Source organism: Gadus morhua, chromosome 4, assembly GCF_902167405.1.
Source record: "Gadus morhua chromosome 4, gadMor3.0, whole genome shotgun sequence".
Taxonomy (NCBI): domain Eukaryota; kingdom Metazoa; phylum Chordata; class Actinopteri; order Gadiformes; family Gadidae; genus Gadus; species Gadus morhua.
Genome location: NC_044051.1, coordinates 27,986,150 through 28,010,785, shown reverse-complemented (window position 1 = coordinate 28,010,785; position 24,636 = coordinate 27,986,150). Strand labels below are relative to the sequence as shown.

At 46.0% G+C, this 24,636-nt stretch overlaps 1 protein-coding gene across 6 annotated transcripts in view; it reads left to right on the top strand.

Annotated features, from left to right (window-relative positions):
* LOC115541554 (collagen alpha-1(XVIII) chain) overlaps window positions 1–24,636 on the top strand; it is a 94,670-nt gene that overhangs the window by 28,689 nt on the left and 41,345 nt on the right. For 4 of the 6 annotated variants that reach the window (XM_030353302.1, XM_030353303.1, XM_030353301.1 and 1 more), the window contains exons 1-3: window positions 180–1,380; window positions 22,496–23,052; window positions 24,369–24,449. In XM_030353302.1, the coding sequence (XP_030209162.1) occupies window positions 429–1,380; window positions 22,496–23,052; window positions 24,369–24,449 (1,590 nt within the window). In that variant the 5' untranslated portion in view covers window positions 180–428. Of the gene's footprint in view, window positions 1–179; window positions 1,381–22,495; window positions 23,053–24,368; window positions 24,450–24,636 lie in introns of those variants that run through there. The other 2 variants (XM_030353304.1, XM_030353305.1) reach the window with 2 other exon arrangements.

The window sequence follows — 24,636 nt, the reverse complement described above, 5'->3', positions numbered from 1 at the left end:
TATTCCTCAGAGTGTATTTCAGTGTTTGTGTTTACGTTTCTGTGCATGTGTGTGTGTTTGCGCGTGCGTGCGTGCGTGCGTGCGTGTGTGTGTGTGTGTGTGTGTGTGTGTGAAGGGATGAGGGGGGGGTCACAAAAGGGGAGGATCTTTCCGGTGGTTGGTTATCCAGCATGCGTGTGTTTGTGTGTGTGTGAATCTCCCACTCTCTCATCCGTCACTGAGTGGACCTTCGGCCGACTGTGAGGACCTAAAGCGCTGGTCCTCGGGCTTACAGCAGGTGTCAGGGCTTTGGGAACACAAGGACTGCTTGTTGAGCAGTGTTCATCTCAGGGAGACCCTCCCCCCCAGCTGTGTTGGGCATCAGTCCGACCCTCTTTCCGTCAAGCTTTGGTGGGCATCAGTCGGACCCTCGGACCCTCAGCAGCAGGATGGCTGCCCTCAGGGTTTGGTTGCTGCTGTCCGTTCTGTACGTGACTCGCTCGCACGCCTGGTTCTGGAATGAAGACCCCGTAACCACGGAAACCCCATCAGAGACCACTACCGCGCCTGGAAACCGTAAGTCTGACGGTTGGGCGGGTTTGGGGCACGAGGGCTCTGGGTCGGGGTTCGGGCTGGACTCTGGGTCCGGGTCGGGCCTGGAGCCGGCTGTCATCCTCTCCACTACCAATGGTCTGAATTCATCAGAGCCTAGCAATGGAACACATAGCAACACGACACATAGCCTAGCCGCATCAAGCAATACAACAGCTCGCAATATAACACACAGTATTAGTACAGCTAGCGTAGCCACAGCTAGCGCAGCCAAACCTAGCAAAACGTCGCCTAGCAATAGGACACATAGCATAACGAAACCTAGCGTAGCATCAAGAATTGAAGGCAGCGCGGCAACGCCCAAATACGTGTCTGCGACGACCGGGGACGTCACTAGCGACATCCGAAAGCTAACCTCAGCTGCTAGCCCCAACGCCACCCCCGCCCCCGTGGTGCGCTGCCTCCCGGTGCCATCGCAGTGGCAGGTCTGCCGACGCCAGAAGCACTTCTCGCTGCCAAACTTCTTCAACCACACCTCTGTGGAGGAAGTGGAGGCGTTCTTGAAGCGGTGGGAGTGGCTGGTTAAGGACGACTGCTTCCGGGGCTCCGAGTGGTTCCTTTGTCCCCTGGCGGCGCCCGAGTGCCGGAGCGACCTCGCCGCCGCCGCCGCCGCTAACAAAATAACCCCCGCCCCGGCCGCGCGGCGCCACCTCCCCTGCTGCAGTTCCTGCCACCGCCTGCGGGACAACTGCTGGTCTAAGCTGGAGGACGGGCTTTTCCCTGTGGATTGCGAGCTCCTGCCAGAAGGGGGCGGCTGCCCGCTATGCGTGTCGGTTCATAAGCAGAAAGGTAACGACCCAACTGACCTGTCGGAGTGACGCACGATGCACGTTTCACAGAGGCTGTTATGATTTAGATGGAGCGGAGGGCCTCACCTATGTTTTTTGTACCGTCGTCGCCACGTCATGCTTTTGTTTCGTCGCCGCGCTCACGCTTTGTCGCCGGTGTTAGCGGTCGCGTCACGTGACGCAGCGACCACAACGTTTTCTTCTCCGTCACGGCTCTTGTGCTTCATCTCAAATGTTACGCTCTTGTCACCACCACTGTTTTGTCACCAACTTTATGCTTTGTTTCCAGCGTTATGTCACATCTTCAGAGTCATGCTCTCGGCAACGCCACCGCGCTTCATCACTTTTTAAAGACGTCACTTTCGAGGTCCCCAATGACTTCCTTCACACCCAGTGCGTCTCATACCTCTTGAATTGTTTTGCTTGATTGCCACTGCTCGTTTCTCCTGGGCACCCTTGCATGGCCAACAACTTGCAAACCTCCCTTTTAACTGATGGCATGATGCACTGGACATATGAAACACTGATTCAGCTCCACGGCTGTTTGCTATTGATCAGAGGCGACTATTGAGCCATCACAATGCTAATGTTTTACCCGTTGGTTGATTTGTTCAAGATATTAATATGGCGTATATGTATGTGTGTGTGTGTGTGTGTGTGTGTGTGTGTGTGTGTGTGTGTGTATGTTTGTGTGTGTGGGGGGTGGGTGTGTGTGTGTTGAATGCGCTCTAAGTTGACTAAATGGAGAATGAATTACATATTGCAGACTTCAGCTCAAAAACCCAACAGTAGACCATTGCATTCATGCACAAACGCAGGGCCCAGAATTTGGTGCGACGGCCCTGCCTCCACCCTATCTCTCTTTCTCTCTAAGGCACAGCCTCATGACTTTATAACATATCGCTTTTGACCGATTACATTATACAAGATGCCAAGGGTTCAACATCAAAAAAACATTCATGTCTGCAAACTGAAGCATACTGAGACCATTATCACTGGTCCATGTTGTAACTCTCAATGATGGTACGTAAAACAGAGGAGCTCTGTTCTTTGTTGTTGTTGTCTGTCTTTGTTTAAATATATATTTATATCATATCTCCACGGCCTTTTATACAATGTTTTATCCAGCCCAGCAAAATGCTATTACTTAAAGGGGCTCCGTGTACGATTCTTATAAGCATAAATCGCTTTGTATTTCCTATATATTGAATGAGATTCTCTCCGCTTAGTGGAACCTGTGTGCTGAAGGGAGAGACATCATTCAACCGTCTCCATGCAATACTTCACTTACACAGCACTGGTGCAGTAGGAGTTAACTCAGAGGATTTGGGAAATGTGACATTTGAAATGTTACATTTTATATTCAGTTACGTTATATTGAGCTAATTCTTTGCACATAAGTGAGTGGATGGGGTTTTCAAAGCATTTTGGGGAATTTCCAGTAATGTCATTAAAACATTCCAATTAAGCAGTGTTTAGTGGCTAACCACTTATTGACTTGAGTGGGCTGTGTTGTACTAATACATGCCAGGAAAGGACATGGTTAATTTACATTAACATTCAGTGCATTTAGCAGGCGCTTTTATCCAAAGCGACATACAATAAGTATAATTGTCAGAAAAAGATACGTTCGCTGACCGGGAATCGAACCCAGGCCATGGCGGTGAGAGCGCCGAATACTAACCACTAGAACACCAGTGAATTAAGATACGCTTCAACAGGACACCACCACCTGCTACGGGCCCCCAGGGAGCCCTTAGCATAGCATCAGCCCCCAGAGAGGCAGGGAAGGGGAAGCAACATGCTGCACAGGGAGATGTGGAGATTCTATTCGACACAAAAATTGAAAGGGTCTTTACAGGATATACAGGACTATGATACTTTGAAGCTTTATCTGGCAAAAATGTCTGGGAGCGAATAATAGATATGGACAAGTTCAAACAAACGACTTTGAATATTTTATAGCTCTCTCTCCTTGTATCCTTTGTCCGAAACATTTTCAAAACGCACCCATACTTATTCTCAGGCGGTTTTCACAGATCTACTATAAATCACGCCCAGCCTTAATATAACTCGGGCTCTCTCCATGAGCTGCATTGTGTGTAAGGGGCGAGCGATGCGTCGGAGTTGAGCTATGCTCAGCTAACAGTCAGCTCCCTTTGTCTGCCATCGCCGGGCTGGGCGAGCGAGCATCAGTGTGACTGCTCTCGCTCTCCCACAACGCGGGTCCCTTCTGCGTGCGTCTGCAGACGCATACCGAGGGAATCGATGCATATCTGAGGGGCTCCTACGACGCATGCCCACGCCACAGGAGTAGCTGCTGTGTGGAGGCAGGGGGGGAGATGAGATAGCACTGCTGTGTGTGTGTGTGTGTGTGTGTGTGTGTGTGTGTGTGTGTGTGTGTGTGTGTGTGTGTGTGTGTGTGTGTGTGTGCGCGCGCGTGTGTGTGTGTGTGTGTGTGTGTGTGTGTGTCTGGGTGTGTGTGTTTGCGTGTGTGTGTGTGTTCATATATGTATGTATGTGTGTGTGTTTGTGTGTGTGTGGGTATGTGTGTGTCACTTGCACACTTGTGTGTGTATGTGTGCATACTTATATATATATTTGTGTTTGTGTGTGTGTAACTTGCACACCTATGTGTTCTGGGATGTATGTGTGTGTGTGCGTGTGTGTGTGTGGATGTGTGCACATTTATATAGATATGTGTGTTTGTTTATAAGCACACATATGTGTTCATGTATGTTTGTGTGTGAGTGTGTGTGTGTGTACGTGTGTTTTTTTATACGCACACATGTGTTCATTTATGTTTTTGTGTGCGTGTGTTTCTATTAGCATACCTATGTGTGTGTGTGTGTGTGTGTGTGTGTGTGTATGTGTGTGTGTGTGCGTGTGCGCTGCCCTGTGTGGAACAGTGTTGCTGGTGTGGTTGAAAGGCAGGAAAAGCCATCCACTATAAAAAAGAACAAAGAGAGCGACAATTGTCCCTCCCCTCCCTCCCCCCTCTCCCCCCTAGCCCCCCAAACCACGCTGGGAACAACGCACAATGGGAGGCTGTGGTTGCGAGTGGGAGACACTCCAGTACAGAGGTCAAGGGTCACAGCCACTCACCCATCCGTCATGCCATGATCGGGTGCCAGCGGGGTGGGCAACAGGGGGGCAACCCGACGCCCCCTGGGGGTTGAGTGGTGGATGGGGTGGGTGGGGGTGCGGTCAGGACCCAGTGATGAGGCACTGGGAGTTGAGGGCGTGTGAGGTAAGGACGGTTATCAAAGTCCCAACTCTTCACTGTTTTGGCACCGCAGTGATGGAACGAGCTCCCTGCCGATGTCAGGACCGCAGAGTCGCTCACAAGCCTCCAGAGTTCACCTAGGATCTGCATAGCCACCCCCTCCCACCCCTCCTACTAATTGTATGTTGTACGTCCTGGCGTACTCCGTACTTAATGTATGCACTTATTGTATGTAGGGTTGCCGCGGTGTGGACATTTTCACTCCGAGTAATACGCTCGTGTCAACACTAGGGCGATTAATCGGGCGATTATTTCATCGATTAGTCGACTAATCTAATGACTAATTGGATGGTTATCTATTTCTGTTGCTCGATTAATAAAAACCATAATGTATCTCAAATAAATACCAAAAAATTCTTAATAATATACTTTATTTAACAACAGTTTTGCACAGCAAAAAACCTTCTGCTTTACACAAAATAAAATAAACAAAATAGTTTCACTGTTATACAAAATGAAAGGCCAGCCGTGCTCAAATCTGCCAGTGTGAGTGTGGCCAGTCTGGCCAGGCCGGGCCAATTTGGCCACTTGGGAGAGGTGTGCTGCTACGGTACGGGCTGCTACGGTACAGATGCAAATGAGCCGACACGCGCAGTCGCGCACACGCACGGCTACGCAACCTGAGCTGGATGACGTATAGTCCATGCGACGACCACGGACATAATAAAGGCGACGAGCCTTCTTTCCCATTAAACGGTAAACATATATCCAAATAAGCAACAGACTCAGCAAAGTGCGAACTGTATTCTCTGTGTTGTTGTCCATTGTCCTTGAAAATCGTCGACGGAGAAATATGACGTCGACGAATTTTTGACGTCGACATCATCGACGCGTCGCTACAGCTCTAGTCAACACCGGTATTACCGGTATAAACGGTATTAACTTTGAAACTAGGTCAACCGCCATCTTCTCCGTCAACTCTCCTCTCACGCTCGGTGACAGCTGCTGGCAGCGCGCCAATTCTCAGCGTCTTATAACGTTCTATATATAATAGTATAATATCATTTTATACATCATAATATAACGGCCAAAAGCTCTGTGCGCCTCCGGATGGCCGTAGCGCGGGGAGCTCAAGTAGGGATTGGGCTTTGCGGGGTTTGTTTACCGGCGTTGCTATGGTTACCGGTCTTGTAAGGAAGCGCCCCAATTCTCGGCGCGCCAATTCTCTTCCGCACAGAGCAGAACTGTGGCCTATTCTACACATTTGAATTTTCTTAATTATAATTATATTATTCATTTTTACTGAATTTGTTTTTCATTACTGTAAAAAAAAAAAAAAAAACTCGGTGTTGCCGGTGTGCAACGTTCGTTTTGGAGCACAAAAAACACATATAGACGCTTTCTTCAGTTGGCTGTTTTTAGCCGATTCTATCAAAACGCTATAAACTTGGAACAATGGGGGCAGTGGTTATGGTAAAAACGAAATCACTATTTTAAACCTATTAAAAAAAAACTTTTAAAACATATAAAACGAGGCATTGAGAACATTGTAAGTGTACAGATTGTTTATTAAAAGGGACATTTTATACACACAATACCATCAGTAGATCACCCGTCGACGCCATTTTGTTTTTAAGACTCGATAAGTAGATTGACGAACACAGAGCTTGCGTGTTGCTGAAGGCTGTCACAATCTCTGTGTTCGTCAATCTACCTATCGAGTCTTGAAAACAAAATGGCATAGACGGGTGATCTACTGATGGTATTGTGTGTATAAAATGTCATTTTTAATAAACAATCTGTACACTTAAAAAGTTCTCAATGCCTCGTTTTATATGTTAAGACCCTTATTATACTACCAAAGAAGTGTCGGGCTACTTCTAGCCTTTTAAGTGGTTTAAAATAGCGATTTAGTTTTTACCACAACCACTGCCCCCTTCGTTCCAAGCTTATAGCGTTTTGATAGAATCAGCTAAAAACAGCCAACTGAAGAAAGCGTCTATATGCGGTTTTTGTGCTCCAAAATGAACGTTTCAACTCGTTATCATACAAAACATATCCCAAATCCATTTTACACCGGAATTACCCTTTAATGCTTGGCAATGGTTTCTATGAACATCCTTACTGTACCGACAGCGATATATTGTTTCACCTTTTTCTGACAAATGTACTCATTGTAAGTTAAATGCCTGAAATGTAAATGGTTATGCAGAGAGAGAGAGATCAGAGGGTCTTTCCTTCTAAAGATGTAAACTTCCAAAGGTTGAAGGAGGTTAGGGGTTTGATTCCCACTATTCGGCTTGCCATCCTGAGAAAGACACAGTCAATGTACTGTATTGTTTGTCTTTGGCCCAAAGAAAAGTAGTTTAGAGGACACTTTTATCAAAAGGGACTTTTGAGCAGGTAGGGGTCAGGGGTAGGGCTGGGTATCGTCAAGGACTTTGCGATACGATACGTATCACGATACACTGGTCACGATACGATATATCACGATATATCGCGTATCGTGATATACCACGATGTATTGCGATATTCAACATACACAAATTGAGTCAAAACAATTTCATTCAAAACTGTCATCAAGATAACAAATGCAATTCCATATTGCACTAACTGGACACAACACACTGACAATGAAAACATAAAAAAATTCATGCGTGTTTTTCTGTCAATTAACTTATGTAAATAAAGTGCATATGCAGCACAACAAGTATGCCTTGTCTTGCCACTCAATATAATGAACAGACATAGTGCATATTAAGCATTCTTTTTACAAACAATGAATACAACAAAGTCAATATGATGTTGATAACATCTGTATCAACTTTTCTTTGAACTGCTGGTAAATGGCCTACTTGGACTTCAGATTTTTGTATGAGGACACAAAGGACACAAAGTGCATATTCAATATTATAAAAACAATGAATGCAACAAATTCAGTATGTTAACAACATCTGTAAACAAACGTAATGTAACCCAACTCATGGGTTGCAAAGTTACAAAGTTACAAAGTGCACCCACACATCGGATTTGTATTGGGAAGGGGCAGGGGCCTGTACTACGAAGCTCGATTAGACGGTTAGCTAGGTATGTTGAGCACAAAGCCTGGGTTAGTTGGACCACGAAAGTCGATCTCTTTTAGCGTCGCTGTATCACCATGGTGACTTATGCTCAAGTACCAAACCTGGGGGGTAAACCACGAACCTCACTAAACATAACAGGCTTTCGGCTCAACAGAGACGCAACTCGCAATCAGAGTTAAATGGTACCACAACGCTCAGTTTAGATTAAATTAGTCGAACCAGGTTTTCTGCTTTAGGTTCAATGCACGTTCACATAAAAGGGGCGTTTATCGCGTCATTTGACTCACCCTTATGCAAAATGAATCGAGGGAGAGTGGTGTATTTCACCCAAGACGAGCATTGTATTATTATGAATTCCTACGAGGAATTCAAAGTCCAAATCACAGCAAAGGGGAACAGGGTTGCCCATAATAAGGCTAGGGTGGCGAGCTAGCAGAAATAGCCGACCTCGTTAATTCGTAAGTGAAAAGATTATGCATATTGTCGAAAAAATTGTCAAAAATAAATAAATAAAATTATCTATTTTATAAATATAAATATATTATTCAATGGGGTAAGTTGTAAGCATCCATTTGAATAATTTCAGGTGAATCAAGACTATGATTTGCAATGGCCTAGGCTCCAACATTTAATCTCATGTTGATTACCTGTAGCAAATAAAAAGAAAACCCAAATTAATACGACTGGGATGGGGACCACTCCACCGCCCTCACCACTTCGGAGGAGCTGGCTCTCGCCAATAACGAAGGTCGGCCGATGATGGTAGGAATGGAAGGGGGGATGTCCTCTGACCCCACTGCCTTGACATCCAAGGCGTTTGTAATGAGTATGTATTCATGTATTGGAGATGGACATAAATAATTGTCTTGCTAATCAAATGTGAAATGATTGAGTGTTAATTAATTGTGTCATTTTTAGTTGAAGGTACAAACATTATTTTGGAGGAGCCGCCGACAATCAATCTCCAATCATAGGTACATAACTATCAAAACAAAGTGTCACGTATTCTTCTAAATGTTGAATTTTTGGGAAGAATGTCCTATAATAGGTTTCCCTGATTCTTTCAGGAGACTCTGTCGGCCTGTGACTCAAGGGCGACTATGGAGGTGATTTTTCTTAACAATTCTCACAGGTATAATATGAATTTGTAGGATAAAAAATGCCTAGGCCTAATTGTGTCAATGACATAGCGGTTATGTAAGGGATAATGGACAACACGGCACATGACTATCCAAGGTTAATGTACGTTGAACGTGGGGCCACCTTTGAACTTGAAACACAGACACACTGCGCAACAGTAAGTGCACAGCTTCTTTGTGTAGCATTGCCTACATACGGTCCAACAAGGACGATCAAATAACGAATACCCTCTGATGAGAATCTGTATCTCTCATAAAGAATATCGTCAGACAATGCCAAGGGATTGGTTCTGTCCCGAAAAACCTGTCTCCGGAGAGACGCCTGTACGATAAGTGCGCCGAGGTTACACGGGAACACCCACAAATGGTGACGCCATTGTCGGAGGAGGGGCTAGGAAGCTGCGCACGACGATTTAAGTAGCCGATCTCCGGGTAGACTAGCTGAAAAGCTGCTCCCGACCAGGTTTGGTTGCGAGCATAAGTGACCATGGTGATACAGCGACGCTTAAAGAGATCGACTTTCATGGTACAGCTAACCCAGGCTTTGAGCTCAAAATACCTCGCTAACCCTCTAATCGAGGTTCGTAGTACAGGCCCCTGGTCGGGAGCAGGTTTTCAGCTGCTGCGTTTTATTATCCATCCGTCTCGGAGGTCCGAGGACGTTGCCTAGCGACACGCACAAACACGCCCCTTTACCTCGGACGGCGAACTCGCCATCTCGGTTGAACTCAGTGGTGACCGAGCAAAATTCCGAGACAGAATTGAAGATGGCTGCGCCCAATGTGACTTGAAGTATGAACTGTTTTCATTGTGCTTGGATCATTTTGGTGGTTTAAATGGCAATTTCAATCACTCGTATTACTGCAATACCTTACTGCGTCCGTATTTCTGCCGATGTCCTATAGCCTACTTATTTTGGAGCGCCTGGTCCTCTGCCAATGCTACCGTGACAACAGCTTTCCGGGTGGCGTCCATTCCTCAAACGACCGAGCGAAAAAATAAAATGCTTGAAGTGTGGGCGTGGCGTCAGGTCCGAGATCCGAGTCGGTTCGCAGAGAATACTCGAACGCAGCATTTGTGTAGCATTGCCTACATACGGTCGAACAAGGACGATCAAATAACGAATACCCTCTGATGAGAATCTGTATCTCTCATAAAGAATATCGTCAGACAATAGCAAGGGATTGGTTCTGTCCCGAAAAACCTGTCTCCGGAGAGACGCCTGTACGATAAGTGTGCTGAGGTCCACGGGAACGCCCACAAATGGTGACGCCATTGTCGGAGGAGGGGCTAGGAAGCTGCGCACGCTGATTTAAGTAGCCGATCTCCGGGTCTGTGTTTCAAGTTCGAAGCTGGCCCCGCACGTTCAACGTACATTCACCTATAGTCAAGTGCCTTGTTGTCCATTATCCCTTATATAACCGCTATGTAGGCCTAGGCATTTTTTATTCTACAAATTCAAATTACAAATTATAGCTGTGAGAATTGTTAAGAAAAATCACCTCCATAGTCGGAAAACCAAATCATAGGCTAGATTCACCTGAAATTATTCAAATGGATGCTTACAACTTACCACATTGAATAACATTTTTATATTTATTTTTGACTTGGCCCCATGTTGAGCGTGCTGGCACCACATCTATGGGGGTAAAAGGCATGATGATGCATAATATCTTTTAGACAATATGCAGAATCTTTTCACTTACGAATTAACACGGTCGGCTATTTTTTGCCAGCACGCCACCCTAGCCATATTATGGGCAATCGTGTTCCCCTTGGCTGTGATTTGAACTTTGAATTCCTCGTAGGAGTTCATAATAATACACTGCTCGCCTTGGATGAAATACATCGCTCTCGCTCGATTTATTTTGCATAAGGGTGAGTCAAATGACGCGATAAACGCCCCTTTTATGTGAACGCGCATTGAACCTAAAGCGAAAAACCTGGTTCAACTAATTCAATCTAAAGTGAGCGTTGTGGTACCATTTAACTCTGATTGCGAGTTGCGTCTCTGTCGAGCCAGGTTTTCCCAAGAAAGCCTGGGTATGTTCAGGGCCCCAGCTCTAATGCTATCCTCGCTGTTAGCCATGTTGTTTGTAGCTAAGCCATAAACATGAGAAGAAGGATTGAAGCCGATTCCAGTTCTCACTCGGCCACACATGCGACACCTACTGGAGCGGAGTTTGTAGTTTACGTTTACAACCATTTTAAAAAGAAATTGTCTCTGTCATGTCTCGTCCCTACGTCTGTGCTGTCTTAAATGTGAACACACAAATTGTCATGTCCTCCACCTACTGTCATGTCTTTCACCTGTATTGTCCTGTATCGCATCACGAAAAGTATAAAATAAAATAAATAATAATAATGTTGTTTTTTTCTTCGAAATATTGATATTTTGATCTGGAAATCGATACAGACATCGGCAAACTAAATATTGCGATATATCGACGTATCGATTTTTTTACACAGCCCTAGTCAGGGGTCATCTTGGTAGGGGGAGCAGGTAGGGGTCATGTGTCGTCTTCAGTGTTGGTAATAACGCTGTTTAAAAGAACGGCGTTAAGTAACGCTGTTATTTTTTCAGTAACGGGGTAATCTAACTAATTACTATTTCCGTCGTTACAACGCCGTCACCGTTACTGTACGAAAAATGCAGTGCGTTACTATGAATTGATTGAATAAACTACATAATCTGAACGCATCCTTGGCTCCAAACACAAACTGCTAGTCAGGAGACTGGGTGGGTTAACAACGAGATAAGCGATTATGATTGGCTAAGGCAGAGTCATGTTTCATGGTAGCCAATCGGTGCCAGTGTTTTTACACACAAGCCAGGACACATGCGCTAAGCACACGCAAACGCACACACCAAACAGGTTCGATGAAGCAGCAGAAATGGCGAGTCCGGAGCAGTCCGATGAAAAGTTGGTATTTTCTGTAGTATACAGTTGGTCGGTTCATCATTTTCGACCCGGTCTAGTCCAGAAACGCCACTCCAAGTACGGTTTGAACTGTCGTCTTCGGGTTTTTTACCATCACTGAAGAACATCAAGTACAGCGCTCGCCTCCGGAGTTGGAGATATGAATATGTTTGAGCCAATATGTCGAGTTGTTTCTGGAGATAAATTAGTACCTTGTACAGAGTGATCAACTTTTGCATTTCCCCTGCCATTTTTTTGATGAGCGTCTCGGTCTCGAGCGCAAGCTTGTGGCAGTGTCATGGCAACCGAACGTCATCGTTTCTGAAAGCCTCCGTCTACCCTGTCCATACTACAACGCAAACCCAGCGTTTTCACATTTATCCACCTCAGCAATCGTTTTCGAAAAGCATCGTTTTCAGTGTCGGAATTGTCCGTGTGGACGGAAGGGCTAAACTGATAAATATTTATGCGTTTGTAGATTTACCCGGGTTAGTGTGGACGGCGCCTCAGATTGAAGCATATCAGGGCCTTGAATGGGCAGTTCAACCATTTAACACATTAAGGCCAAGTGAAAACTGCTCAGAAAAATCCAAATTCTTTCACATATTGCAACTCTCTTTTTTTTACAGTAACGCAAATAGTTACTTTCCCTGGTAACTAGTTACTTTTATTATAGAGTAATTCAGTTACTAACTCTTACTTTTTGGAACAAGTAGTGAGTAACTATAACTAATTACTTTTTTAAAGTAACGTTCCTAACACTGGTCGTCTTGGTAGGTGGAGCAGGTAGGGGTCAGGGGTCATCTCGCTCAATGATGCGTACAGGTACAATGTGGAAACTGAGGCTCGAACATGGAACCTTTCAGTTTGGATTGGGTCACCCTAGAAAGCCTTATCTATCCGTCCATCCGTTGTCCATTATCTGTCCGTCTCGATGCGGTTGGGCGCTATTATCTATCACCATGACAACCCCAGACCCAAACAGAGACAAACAACCCAGCGACTCTCTGCGTCCGTCCTGACAGAGGAAGTGACTTAGTGCCCCCTGCGGTGCCACATGACCTCTACACCCCCTCCATGCCTGGAGGGGAGCCCCGTCTATCCCACAATCAGAGCACCCATCTCAGCCCAGGGTCCCGGAGACGGGATGGACACAGGGGTGGTGCGGAGGTATTCGTGGTGGGGGCAGTGGGGGTGGAGGGGGGGGCGGTGAGGGGTGAGGAACCAGCTGGTCTGACCCCAGCTGGGATGGTTTCATCCTATTCGCTAACGGAGGATTCTGAAGCCCACCCCACCCTTCTCTGTCTTGATATCTCTCTCTCTCTCTCTCTCTCTCTCTCTCTCTCTCTCTCTCTCTCTCTCTCTCTCTCTCTCTCTCTCTCTCTCTCTCTCTCTCTCTCTCTCTCTATATATATATATATATATATATATATATATATATATATATATCTCTCTCTCTGGGATGGTGTATGAATGCAGTAGATGCTAATGTTGGTGTTGGTGATGTTTTAGAGGGTGGTCTACAAAAGGGCTACATGTAGGATATATCGGATATGTCTATCTCACACGGTCCAACACTCATTTATCCCTTTCTAGACCAAAAGAAAGCGTACCTGATCCTGTGAATCACAGTTGTGTGCAGTGAGTTTCTGAACGAGGGTGTTCTACGTGCTAAAGGTTGTTGCAATGGCGAGGGCTATGCTAATGTGGGTAATTTGCTGCAACAAGTGTAAAGGACAGCTCCCTTTATTTCCTCAAACTTTCGAACTGCTGGACAAAAAGGTAATTTATCGTTTCATACGGCCGACGGCGCTCTTCGGGAGACACTGGCCAGGACTTTTAGTGGGTAGTTAGTATTTAATGTTGGTCATATTTAAATTTGTCCTCCAATTTGTTCTGCTTTCCAGTCGATCACTTTCTATCTCTAGCAGCAGTCACCATGGCGACACAATGTTTGTGTTCCAGACTGCAAGCAGCGTCAAAGAAATATATTTTTCAGAATCCAACTTGAGTCATATTGGGACCCAAGACCTGGTAGGAAAAGTTTTCGCACCCAGAGGTTTATACTAGCATATTTATCACTCATCCCAAACCGCTGAAAGTAAGTTTCAGTTTGATGTGTTTAATTTTCAACTAGGTTTATGAATGAAGTTTAACAATCAAGTTTAACAGAGGTGGTAACACTTCACAATAAGGGTACTGTTGCGTGTGGCCATGACTCACTCACTCAGACATTCAATCACTGTGCTTGGCCTAAACCCCATGTCTTTGCTTTCTCATCAGGCTGGCACTCAGGCTGACACACCTGCAGCAAATCTGAGATCGCTACAGCCCAATTACCAGCCTGCTGTATAAAGCCAGCAAAGTCAGTTGCTTGGCACAGACCCGGCAACACCTTTGTCCCACAGTGCGAGTTGTTAAATAGCCTTTTCTTTCTGTAATCTTTGATCTAGGCCTGGGGATGGCCGGCGGTCCTACTTTTCCGTTTAGTTCTTAGTTTATGATTTGGTTTTGTCAGGCAGGGAGGGGGGCCAGCCTCGACGTCCCTATAGGGGGTGGCCTGGTCCCCCCTCCATTTTGCTGAGTTTGTCCGGCATCCCCAGGTCCCTTTTGGTTTGCAGACTTCTTTATTTGGGGAAGTATTCATACTGCATTTCAGCTATGGTTTCATTTGGTTAATAAAACCTGTTAAAACATCTTATTTCATGGTGTCCTTCCTTTATGTTGGGGTCTCCAATTCGAGCCACTGGGTATCTTATTCAGTTGTTTGGAGGCCGTAACAGGTACATTAATTAACCATTCGATAACCTTAGCTAATGCGGTATTAAGCATTAACATTCAATAAACAGTTAACTAACGGTCTAGTAATACTTTACTAATGATGTTTATGTTAACTACGGTATTAATGTATACATTATTTGTTTTGTCCATCTCTCTTCTCTCCTTCTCTCTCTCCCCCTCCTTCTCTCCTCTCCTCCTCCCTCTCCTCTCCTTCTTCTCTCTCCTCCCCTCTCCACTCCCTCCCTGCTCCTCACCCCCTCCTGCCCACTGTGAGCGAGGGGGGCGGGGTGTTATGGGGAGTCCCAGGGAGAGGAGTGGGGTCCCCTGGGTGGATGGGTCGGTATGTGTGTGGGAGCGGGGGGGGGGGGCTGGTGCCTAGAAGCCTGATCGTGTTCCTCCGGGTCCTCTTTCCCATGGCTATGACTGACACGTCACTCCTCCCTCCCTCCCTCCAATCTCCCTCGCTTCTCATATACATCCCTTCCTTACCTCTTTTCTCACGCTGATAAACTTTCGCTCTCACACTCATGCATACATCTGCATGCACGAACACACACACACCCGACAGGGCAACACGCACACACACAACCAGTGATGATTGACGATCACATGTGCATACACTCACCCACCCACACAAACATACACACACAGACACACAAACAATAGATCAAAACTTGATTTCCGCTAAACATCCTGTGGGAAAGATGTTCGCGAAATGCACGCAGATTCAGATTCCTCCACGGTCGTGTGAACTGAATAGGCCAGCTAGTGTCCAAGGAAACGACCTAGGGGCTGTAAATCAGTTGTGACCCTTGACCAACCCCCCGCTGCCCTGCCCCCCCATGTATCATCACCGGCGGCAACAGGGCGGTACATATATGATGCTAGCTGAAGGTTCACCCGAAAGGAGGTCGGATCTGACCCTTGTCCTAGCCTCCCCGACTAGCAAAACCAGTGTGGATCTGGGGCATGGGCATGTTGGGAGATGAGGGGGTCTTCATGAACATGCAGATTAACCCTGTGAACCCCCGTCCCCCTACAGGGATGGGTTTCACGAGGGTCCCAGAGATGCTAAGAACACTGCAATCAAACCCCCCAGGAAGTCAATGTGAGCGGCACAGGCTGCTGAAACAGGTCACTGAACCATCGGAATCCAACCATGCACACTTTGCTCATGGGCCGCAGTAGGACTGTTGGTTCCCAATCTTCTCCTTTTTATTCGTGAATCCAGTTTTCTAGGCTTGGACATTTTGCCGACGCCCATCTCGTAGCATAATTGCCTTAGTCATATTTTTGACAAATTTTGATATCTAACCCAACTCTACTCTCCTAACCCTGCTGATTCTCTGTGCCTAGTTGTACCATAAAATATAACTTTGGCAATTATGCTATGAGGCTAAGGTTTGTAGAGAGTAGTGGTTTGCTACACGACCTGGGTGAGGCCTTTCAAACCTTCTCCAAGTTGTATGTCTACGAGGCCATGTATGTATCAAGCAATCTGACAAGGTTGGACGACTCAGAGGTTGGAAAACACGACGTAAGAGTAGTATAGAGATTGGTTTTGTGTGTTCATCAAAATGTCACATGGCTTTGATTTCACTGGCTTTGAGCAAGGCGCTTTTGAGCCGTAAATACCTTGGGTTATTGTTTTGGAGCTAGTTAAAGGATGTTTTGTTAACTGCTCCCACACAGATTCTGGAAACTCCATGTCTTGATGGACAGAGAAATCCCCAAAGTAATCCCTGGGATTACTTTGTACTTTGGGCTCGATCGTCTGGGATTGCTAATTAACAAAAACAGAGACACTATGCTAATGGGTTACTCAGATGGCCACGTCCCTGACTCAGAACACATGGCAAGAAGAACTTAGCATTGGTTTGTAAAATACATTTATCAATGTGTGTTCAATGGTTACCTTAATTGATTTGATTTTTGCACTTCAATTGGCAAGAATGCATGTGGTTTCACGAATATACGAGCGAGATATGAAAAAATCAGGAAAAGCCAACAAACTGCCATCTGCATTAAACATTTGGGTAGTAGAAATCCAGAGACTAAACTGAACATTTAGAAATGCGCCTTTACTGGACTGTGTGAAATCAACAGTGTCATCTGTTAAAATGTCTGCCAACTCGCTGGCTGGGGACACAGCTGGTTCCGCCTTGTCGTCATGTGAGATTAACCAATAGCAGCTGCACTCAGTGGGAAATTGGCTCGCCTCGGTCCCCTTGCCAAATCTAATTGGCTGCAATCCCAGAAGACTTGGCCAAGGGAACTCCGATGAGATGGTGAGATAGCATTTCCAACTGCATATTGGCAACCAAAGAAAAGGCAAATAACACAAAATGTTGCAGTGTTGTGTTCTTATCGCTGTTTGTTCATCTAAAGCGTCCCCTTACCACCAGGTGTGACGTTTATTAGCCATTATGAGCCTTTTTCAAATCCCCTCATTAGTGACATCACAAATGGACCACGTGTCCACTAAGACGGATGCTAGATGTATCAGCCATTACCATTGGGACAGTCCACCAGGAAGGCGGGTAGGGTTGACCTATCTATCATACAGCTGGCTGGTTTCTCCCACTTGTGATGTAACTCGTTGGCAGCCCAATATGACACCTTGTGGTAAAACCGGAGCCTTCTGAGTGCATCACCACAGAACTAAAAGCTTATGCTAGCCAGACCTTGGCTTGCTAGCTGTGGTCCAGCGAGGGGGGCAATGCTGATTGGATGAAGAGTCAACTTGACTCTTGAGTCAAGATCAAGAATCAAGTTGATGTGATGAAGACTACTTCTTCAAGAAGAAGCAGTTGGGTTAGTTGAAGATTATTTCACAAGTCAAATAGATCAAAGGCCACTTACCCTCTGTTGCGTGTGGCCATGACTCACTCACTCAGACATTCAATCACTGTGCTGTGCCTAAACCCCATGTCTTTGCTTTCTCATCAGGCTGGCACTCAGGCTGACACACCTGCAGCAAATCTGAGATCGCTACAGCCCAATTACCAGCCTGCTGTATAACGCCAGCAAAGTCAGTTGCTTGGCACAGACCCGGCAACACCTTTGTCCCACAGTGCGAGTTGTTAAATAGCCTTTTCTTTCTGTAATCTTTGATCTAGGCCTGGGGATGGCCGGCGGTCCTACTTTTCCGTTTAGTTCTTAGTTTATGATTTGGTTTTGTCAGGCAGGGAGGGGGGCCAGCCTCGACGTCCCTATAGGGGGTGGCCTGGTCCCCCCTCCATTTTGCTGAGTTTGTCCGGCATCCCCAGGTCCCTTTTGGTTTGCAGACTTCTTTATTTGGTAAAGTATTCATACTGCATTTCAGCTATGGTTTCATTTGGTTAATAAAACCCGTTAAAACATCTTATTTCATGGTGTCCTTCCTTTATGTTGGGGTCTCCAATTCGAGCCACTGGGTATCTTATTCAGTTGTTTGGAGGCCGTAACATAATGGGGGCTCGTCCGGGATTATATTTTTTTCTCTCTTTCCCTAACTTTAATTGAAATTTGGTAAATTTTGTGGGTGTGCACATTTGGAATTTTGAAGGTTTGGATTTATTTTGTCCACCTTAATTAATTAAATTGATTAGTCTATCTTCTGTTTGCAAGGTATATCGGTACTTTATTTCAGTATTAGTTATAGGTAATTTTTACTGAGTTTCTGGTTTGTCATTTGCATTGGTAGACCTTAATTTGGGCACACTCCTTATAGGACACCATTTAGGTAATGCTGTGTTGGGCAGTGTTTGTCATTGCTGGTCTGTCTCATCGGGCGTTATTTGTATTTGTACAAGCGTTAAGGTGGTGGCTGTTTGCCTTAAAACCTGTATTGCTTTTGCAATTTTTGATGCGCTTGTTTCTTTTTCGCCTTGCGCTAATTTTTCAGTACGAATAAGTTAGTAGCCATAGCTCAGGATGGAGTTTATTTTGGAAGTTTGTTAAGCAGCCTTCTCTTGAGGTGTTTCATAAATGCACTAAAGATAATTTGACTTCTATTGCTGATCATTATAGTATCATAGTCTCAAGGACAAAAGCAAAGAAGGTGTTAAAACATGAAGTATGGACTGCATTGTTTGAGGAAGGCATGTTGCCTGACCCTGGCATGACCCTTTCGCCAACAAAACAGGCCTTCCCTGATCAAAGCATTAGAAGGTTGGAATTGGAGCTAGAGCTGCGGCGGCTAGAGTTGCAGGACAAAGCTAGTGAGAGGGAGGCAGCAGCCAGGCTTAAAGAGCAGGAGTTCAGGTTTAAACAAATGGAATTGGAAGAGCAGACTAAACGAGAAATACGCTTGAAAGAGTTAGAGCTAAACCAGGCCCCTCCCCCACGACATGGCAGTGGTGCACAAGCTGATTTTGACGTTAACAAGTGCATCCGTATGATTCCTCCATTTAATGGTAAAGATGTTGATAAATACTTCATTCTGTTCGAGCGCACGGCTGACACTTTGAAATGGCCCAAAAATGTTTGCCCGTTACTTTTGCAATGTGTGTTTACTGGGAAAGCCCAGGAGGCATATACATCGTTGTCACCAGCTGACAGTCTTGACTATGACAAAGTCAAGGCTGCCGTGCTTAGGGCATTTGAATTGGTGCCTGAAGCCTATAGGCAAAAGTTTCGCCGGTATAAGAAGTTAGACGATCACACCTTTTCTGAGTTTGGTCGGGAGAAAGAGGCTCTGTTTGACCGCTGGTGTCATGCATCTAAAGTAACGGACTTTGAACAGTTACGTGAGCTCATCCTGCTAGAAGAGTTTAAGAACTGTTTATCAGATAGGCTGGCAACCTATATTAATGAGCAAAAAGCTTTGACACTGGCAGCTGCGACTGTCCTTGCGGATGAGTATGTGCTCACCCACAGGGACAGTTTTGAGAGGACTCCTGTGTCAGAGCGTAGTTCTTACTCATCATGGCGCAAATCTAGCTCTTTTCACTCGGACAATGTTCCAGTAGGAACCTATGTTCCATTTATTAAGCGGGAGGGTGAAGAGAAGCTTGAAAAGTCAGACAGTGGGGAGGGTGTGAAGGAGAGGCCAACTTGCAGTTATTGTAAGAAAATAGGTCACACCATTAACAAATGCTTTACTCATAAGAACAAGTCTCAACCACCGAAATCTGTTGTGTTAATTAAAAGTGAGCCTTTGATTTCAGCTTCAACAGAGCCGGTGCGCACTCCTGACCCTGAATTCCAGCCCTTTTTAATGAAGGGTTTTGTCTCTTTGACAGAGGGGGACTCTAAGGTGTGACCTATTGTCTTTGCTTTCTCATCAGGCTGGCACTCAGGCTGACACACCTGCAGCAAATCTGAGATCGCTACAGCCCAATTACCAGCCTGCTGTATAACGCCAGCAAAGTCAGTTGCTTGGCACAGACCCGGCAACACCTTTGTCCCACAGTGCGAGTTGTTAAATAGCCTTTTCTTTCTGTAATCTTTGATCTAGGCCTGGGGATGGCCGGCGGTCCTACTTTTCCGTTTAGTTCTTAGTTTATGATTTGGTTTTGTCAGGCAGGGAGGGGGGCCAGCCTCGACGTCCCTATAGGGGGTGGCCTGGTCCCCCCTCCATTTTGCTGAGTTTGTCCGGCATCCCCAGGTCCCTTTTGGTTTGCAGACTTCTTTATTTGTTAAAGTATTCATACTGCATTTCAGCTATGGTTTCATTTGGTTAATAAAACCCGTTAAAACAACTTATTTCATGGTGTCCTTCCTTTATGTTGGGGTCTCCAATTCGAGCCACTGGGTATCTTATTCAGTTGTTTGGAGGCCGTAACACCCTCTAACTCTTCTCACTCTCAATAGTTAGCTTGACGTGAAACTCAGGTAGCTGGATGCATTGTTCTCTTGTTTCCCCCCAAAACTTCTTTGGGAGGACTGATGTCTCCTTTGTGACGTTTCCTCTTTTCTTTTGAGTGGAGGACGGATTACTCTGTTTCCTGTGTGTTGGAAAACACAAACATTCACTTTTTGATTAATTCACTGTTAAAGGAGAATGGTTTTCTGAATCTGTTTAGAAGCCCCAAAAGCGGATAAAGAGCTTGCCCCCATAGGTTAGCGTTATAGCTATTCCGTAGTTATAGCGCCGGCAGCCAATGCAGATCTCTGGCTTGGTCGAATCAATTTTCCTCGGGTTTTTAGCTTCCCTCAACATGGGGTGACCCTCAGGAAAAAATAATGGGGTTAAAAATCGCAGTTTCATTTCGTTCATAACATTTTTGACGAGCTGGGCTCAGAACACAGTGGATGTGCTTGAAAGGCCCTGGTTCGTGTCCATCGAGCACTTCTCCAGAGACCCTGTGTCAGACTGAGGTCTGTTAGGAGAATATGAAATTATAAGCCAGTCCCCAAACCGGTGGCCATTTCCCTTGAAAGGACATCTTTATTCCATGGGAACTGAATCATCAGCAATATTTCCCATATTATGATGTTTGGAAAAACGCCCCCCCCCCCCCCTATCCCCTGATGTGAGAGACCGGGATCAAACAAAGTGCACTCAGAGTGGTCAATTCACAAGGGAATTTTGTTTTTTGGGGTTATTATGTAAAGTACATTAGTCGTTGTTTGGAGAGCTTCTGAAACATGGAAAATGTATTTCTTTTTAATCCGCTGGTGCCTAAACATAAATATGATACTTATGGTGTGTGCTGTATATCAAACTGTACTTGAACTTACACACAAAATGTACAAATATACATTATACTGTGTGGAAAGTATTTGCAAAGTCGCCAACTATGTGTTTAGTAGTATGTACAAGTGAGTTAATGCAAAATCATGAGGCTTGGAGACAGGTGATTGTGCTGTGATGGTTGAAATTAACGCATGTATTCACCATTGAGTGTGAGTGAATACAGGTAAACAAGTGATCAAATCCAGAGAACCAAGGTATAAAATCCATTAATGTCACAATGATTGCAAACAAGTAGATTGTTTTAATCTAGTAAGTAATCTAAAACAAAGTTGTTGACAAATGGATTGATTAGTTTGCTATTGCCTATTCATTTAACTTTTTAACTGTTGACGCCATCTTTAAAGGCCCATGAAGTCGTCAGTCTTTCAAAAAAATAGTCTAAGGTCATTTTCCCAAAATTACAATTCAGACCACACCCCTACAAAACCTGACAGATCTAGAGGCACATACTTTTTGATGTTTTCCTGATAAGTCACAGTGTGCATTGGATCCATCAATGTGCTGTGGCTATTTAATCTTCCTGTTGTCAAATAACTTTGGATAACATTGAGTTTGTGCTTAAAGTGAAACCAGGGGAGAGAGGAGGGGTGTCTGTGCTCCGTCTTTGACCTCAAGCTAAGAGCCGATTCAGGTATCTCTTACGAGCACATTAGACCTCAGGCAGCTATCACAGCTGTTGAGAACACTGGTGGCCCTCTGCTCTACGCTCTGCTCCTCATGCCCAAGTGAACGACCAGTGGCTCTCTGGCTCCAGCGTAGGCCTGCACGATAAATCGTTATAAAATCTTGATCTTGATTCACACCTCTGTGTATTCAATTTCTTTATTAATTCGATTTTCTTTTTAATTATTTCTAAAAATCTTTTTTATTTATTTTTTAATTTACAGGTGTTTAGAGTTGGTTCAGTAGTTATAAAAGGCCAGCAAAAAACTCCAGCGGGAGCCACAGGTCAGAGTTGGGACGTTTTGTACACACACACACACACACACACACACACACACACACACACACACACACACACACACACACACACACACACACACACACACACACACACACACACAGCATTAACCCAGGCAACATCTACCTGTATAGGCAGCTGTCTTACTCAAGGATACTGGTAAGGTCAAGGTGATCCGGGGATTGAACCAAGAACCTTGAAGAGTACCCACAGACTTATTTCTATATTTCTAAACACGTTTGATTGGGACCACTTTGCATTTAGGGTCTCCATGACTTTTGAGGAGATCTTAACTCCCTCTCTCCCCCCCTCCCTCCCTCCAGATGGGGACGAGGTGTCCCTGGTGCAGCTGATCGGGGATCTGGTCCCGGACCAGATCACCCAGGTGCTGGGCCCCGGCGGCGTTCCCGCCTACGTGTTCAGCGGGGAGTCAGGCTCGGCCGTAACCGGGCAGCCCGCCCTGGCCCACCTGCCCAACCCCTTTTACCGCCACTTCTCCCTGCTCTTCCACATTTCGCCCGCCGACAACACCGCCGGCGTGCTCTTCGCCGTCGCTGACGGCGACCAGAAGTTCATGTACGTGGGCGTGAAGCTGAGCGCGGCCGACCCACGCTCGGGCCGGCAGACAGTGCGCTTCTTCTACACGGAGCCCGACTCGGAGGCGTCCAACGAGGCAGCAGCCTTCAGCATACCTGCCCTGGCTGGGGGGTGGAGCCGCTTCTCGCTCGCCGTGTACGAGGACCAGGTGACCTTCTACGATGGCTGCGACGCCACGCCGCAGACGGTGCGCTTCGAGAGGTCCCCCGACGACATGGACCTGGACCCCGGCGCGGGGGTTTTCGTGGGGTACGCCGGGGAGGCCGACCCTGACCGCTTCAAGGTGAGAGCCGCGGGGGGGGGGGGGGGTCCCGAGGATGCAGGCGCATGGGGGAGGCGACGGGTGGCACATGTTCTTTATAGGGATGTGAAGTTTGTGCGCTTTTCTGTTAACACAGGAAGGTGTGTGTGTGTGTGTGTGTGTGTGTGTGTGTGTGTGTGTGTGTGTGTGTGTGTGTGAGTAAGTGAATGCTTGAGTGAGTGAGTTAAGCTCTAACACCCTCTCCCCTTGTTAACGTGTTACTTGACCACCGTGACTTGTGCAACCTTTGAACCCAAAATATGTTGCATTTCATTAGCAGGCTGAACGCACATGTTGCCATGATGTGACACAGACGTGTGATGACTTGAATACAATAAAGATGTTCAGGTCAAACATCAGCTGCTTAGTCTGTCAGAAGTCAGGTTGTTATCATAGTTCTGCATTGACAGACTCCAAGCAGAAAGGTTCCAGGTTCGATTTGCAATCCTTGCCGTCGACCTGGAGGTATCCTTGGGGCAAGATGCCCTTTAACCACGACCAGTGTAAAACCTTCTACCAAACAGCAGCTCTCTCTCTCACACGCTGCCTCACACACCCAAAGAATAACTCTCTCTCATACGCTGCCTCACTTGCCCACTGTATAAATCTCTCTCTCTCTTTTATCACACGCTGCCTCACTCGCCCACTGTTTCTCTCTCTCTCTCGCTCTCTCTCACTCACTCACTCACTCACTCACTCACTCGCCCACTGTATCAATCTCTCTCCTGTGCCCCCCTGCTCACAGACTCATCTTTTCCCTTGGTATAACACCCGTTGTCCATGGCCACCATGCGCTGCTTCCCTGTGTTGTCCTAACAGTGTGTGTGCGTAAGCGGGGAACCTCTTCACAGAGCCCTGTAAGCCCCTGGAGGGCCCCTATATGGCCCAGGGGAGCCAGGAGACTATATACTAAGGAGGTCATCATGAGCTGCACTCAGAGTCTCTTAAAACTGAACAACCCCACTGGGACTAGTTATCTCTCTGTCTCTCTGTCTCTCTGTCTCTCTGTCTCTCTGTCTCTCTCTCTCTCTCTCTCTCTCTCTCTCTCTCTCTCTCTCTCTCTCTCTCTCTCTCTCTCGTCTAGTTCTCTCTCGCTCTCTGTTGTCTCTAAATGTCATCCCTGTCTATCTGTATCTCAGTACACTATACGGCTTCTATACGGCTGACACTGTGTGTGTGTGTGTGTGTGTGTGTGTGTGTGTGTGTGTGTGTGTGTGTGTGTGTGTGTGTGTGTGTGTGTGTGTGTGTGTGTGTGTGTGTGTGTGTGTGTGTGTGTGTGTGTGTGTGTGTGTGCGTAGGGCTCCATGGTCCAGCTGAAGGTGGTGGGTAACCCCCAGGCAGCAGAGAGACTCTGTGATGATGAAGACGACTATGATGTGGTGAGTAACACCTTATTATTAATAGCAATAGTAGTAGTTTTACCAATAAGCAATACATTAATATATACATTTACCCAATTATACAATTATAGATGTAAATATATGTCTATCTCACTCTGCTTTTTCTCTCCTACTTATGTGAAGTCTCTCTCTCTCTCTCTCTCTCTCTCTCTCTCTCTCTCTCTCT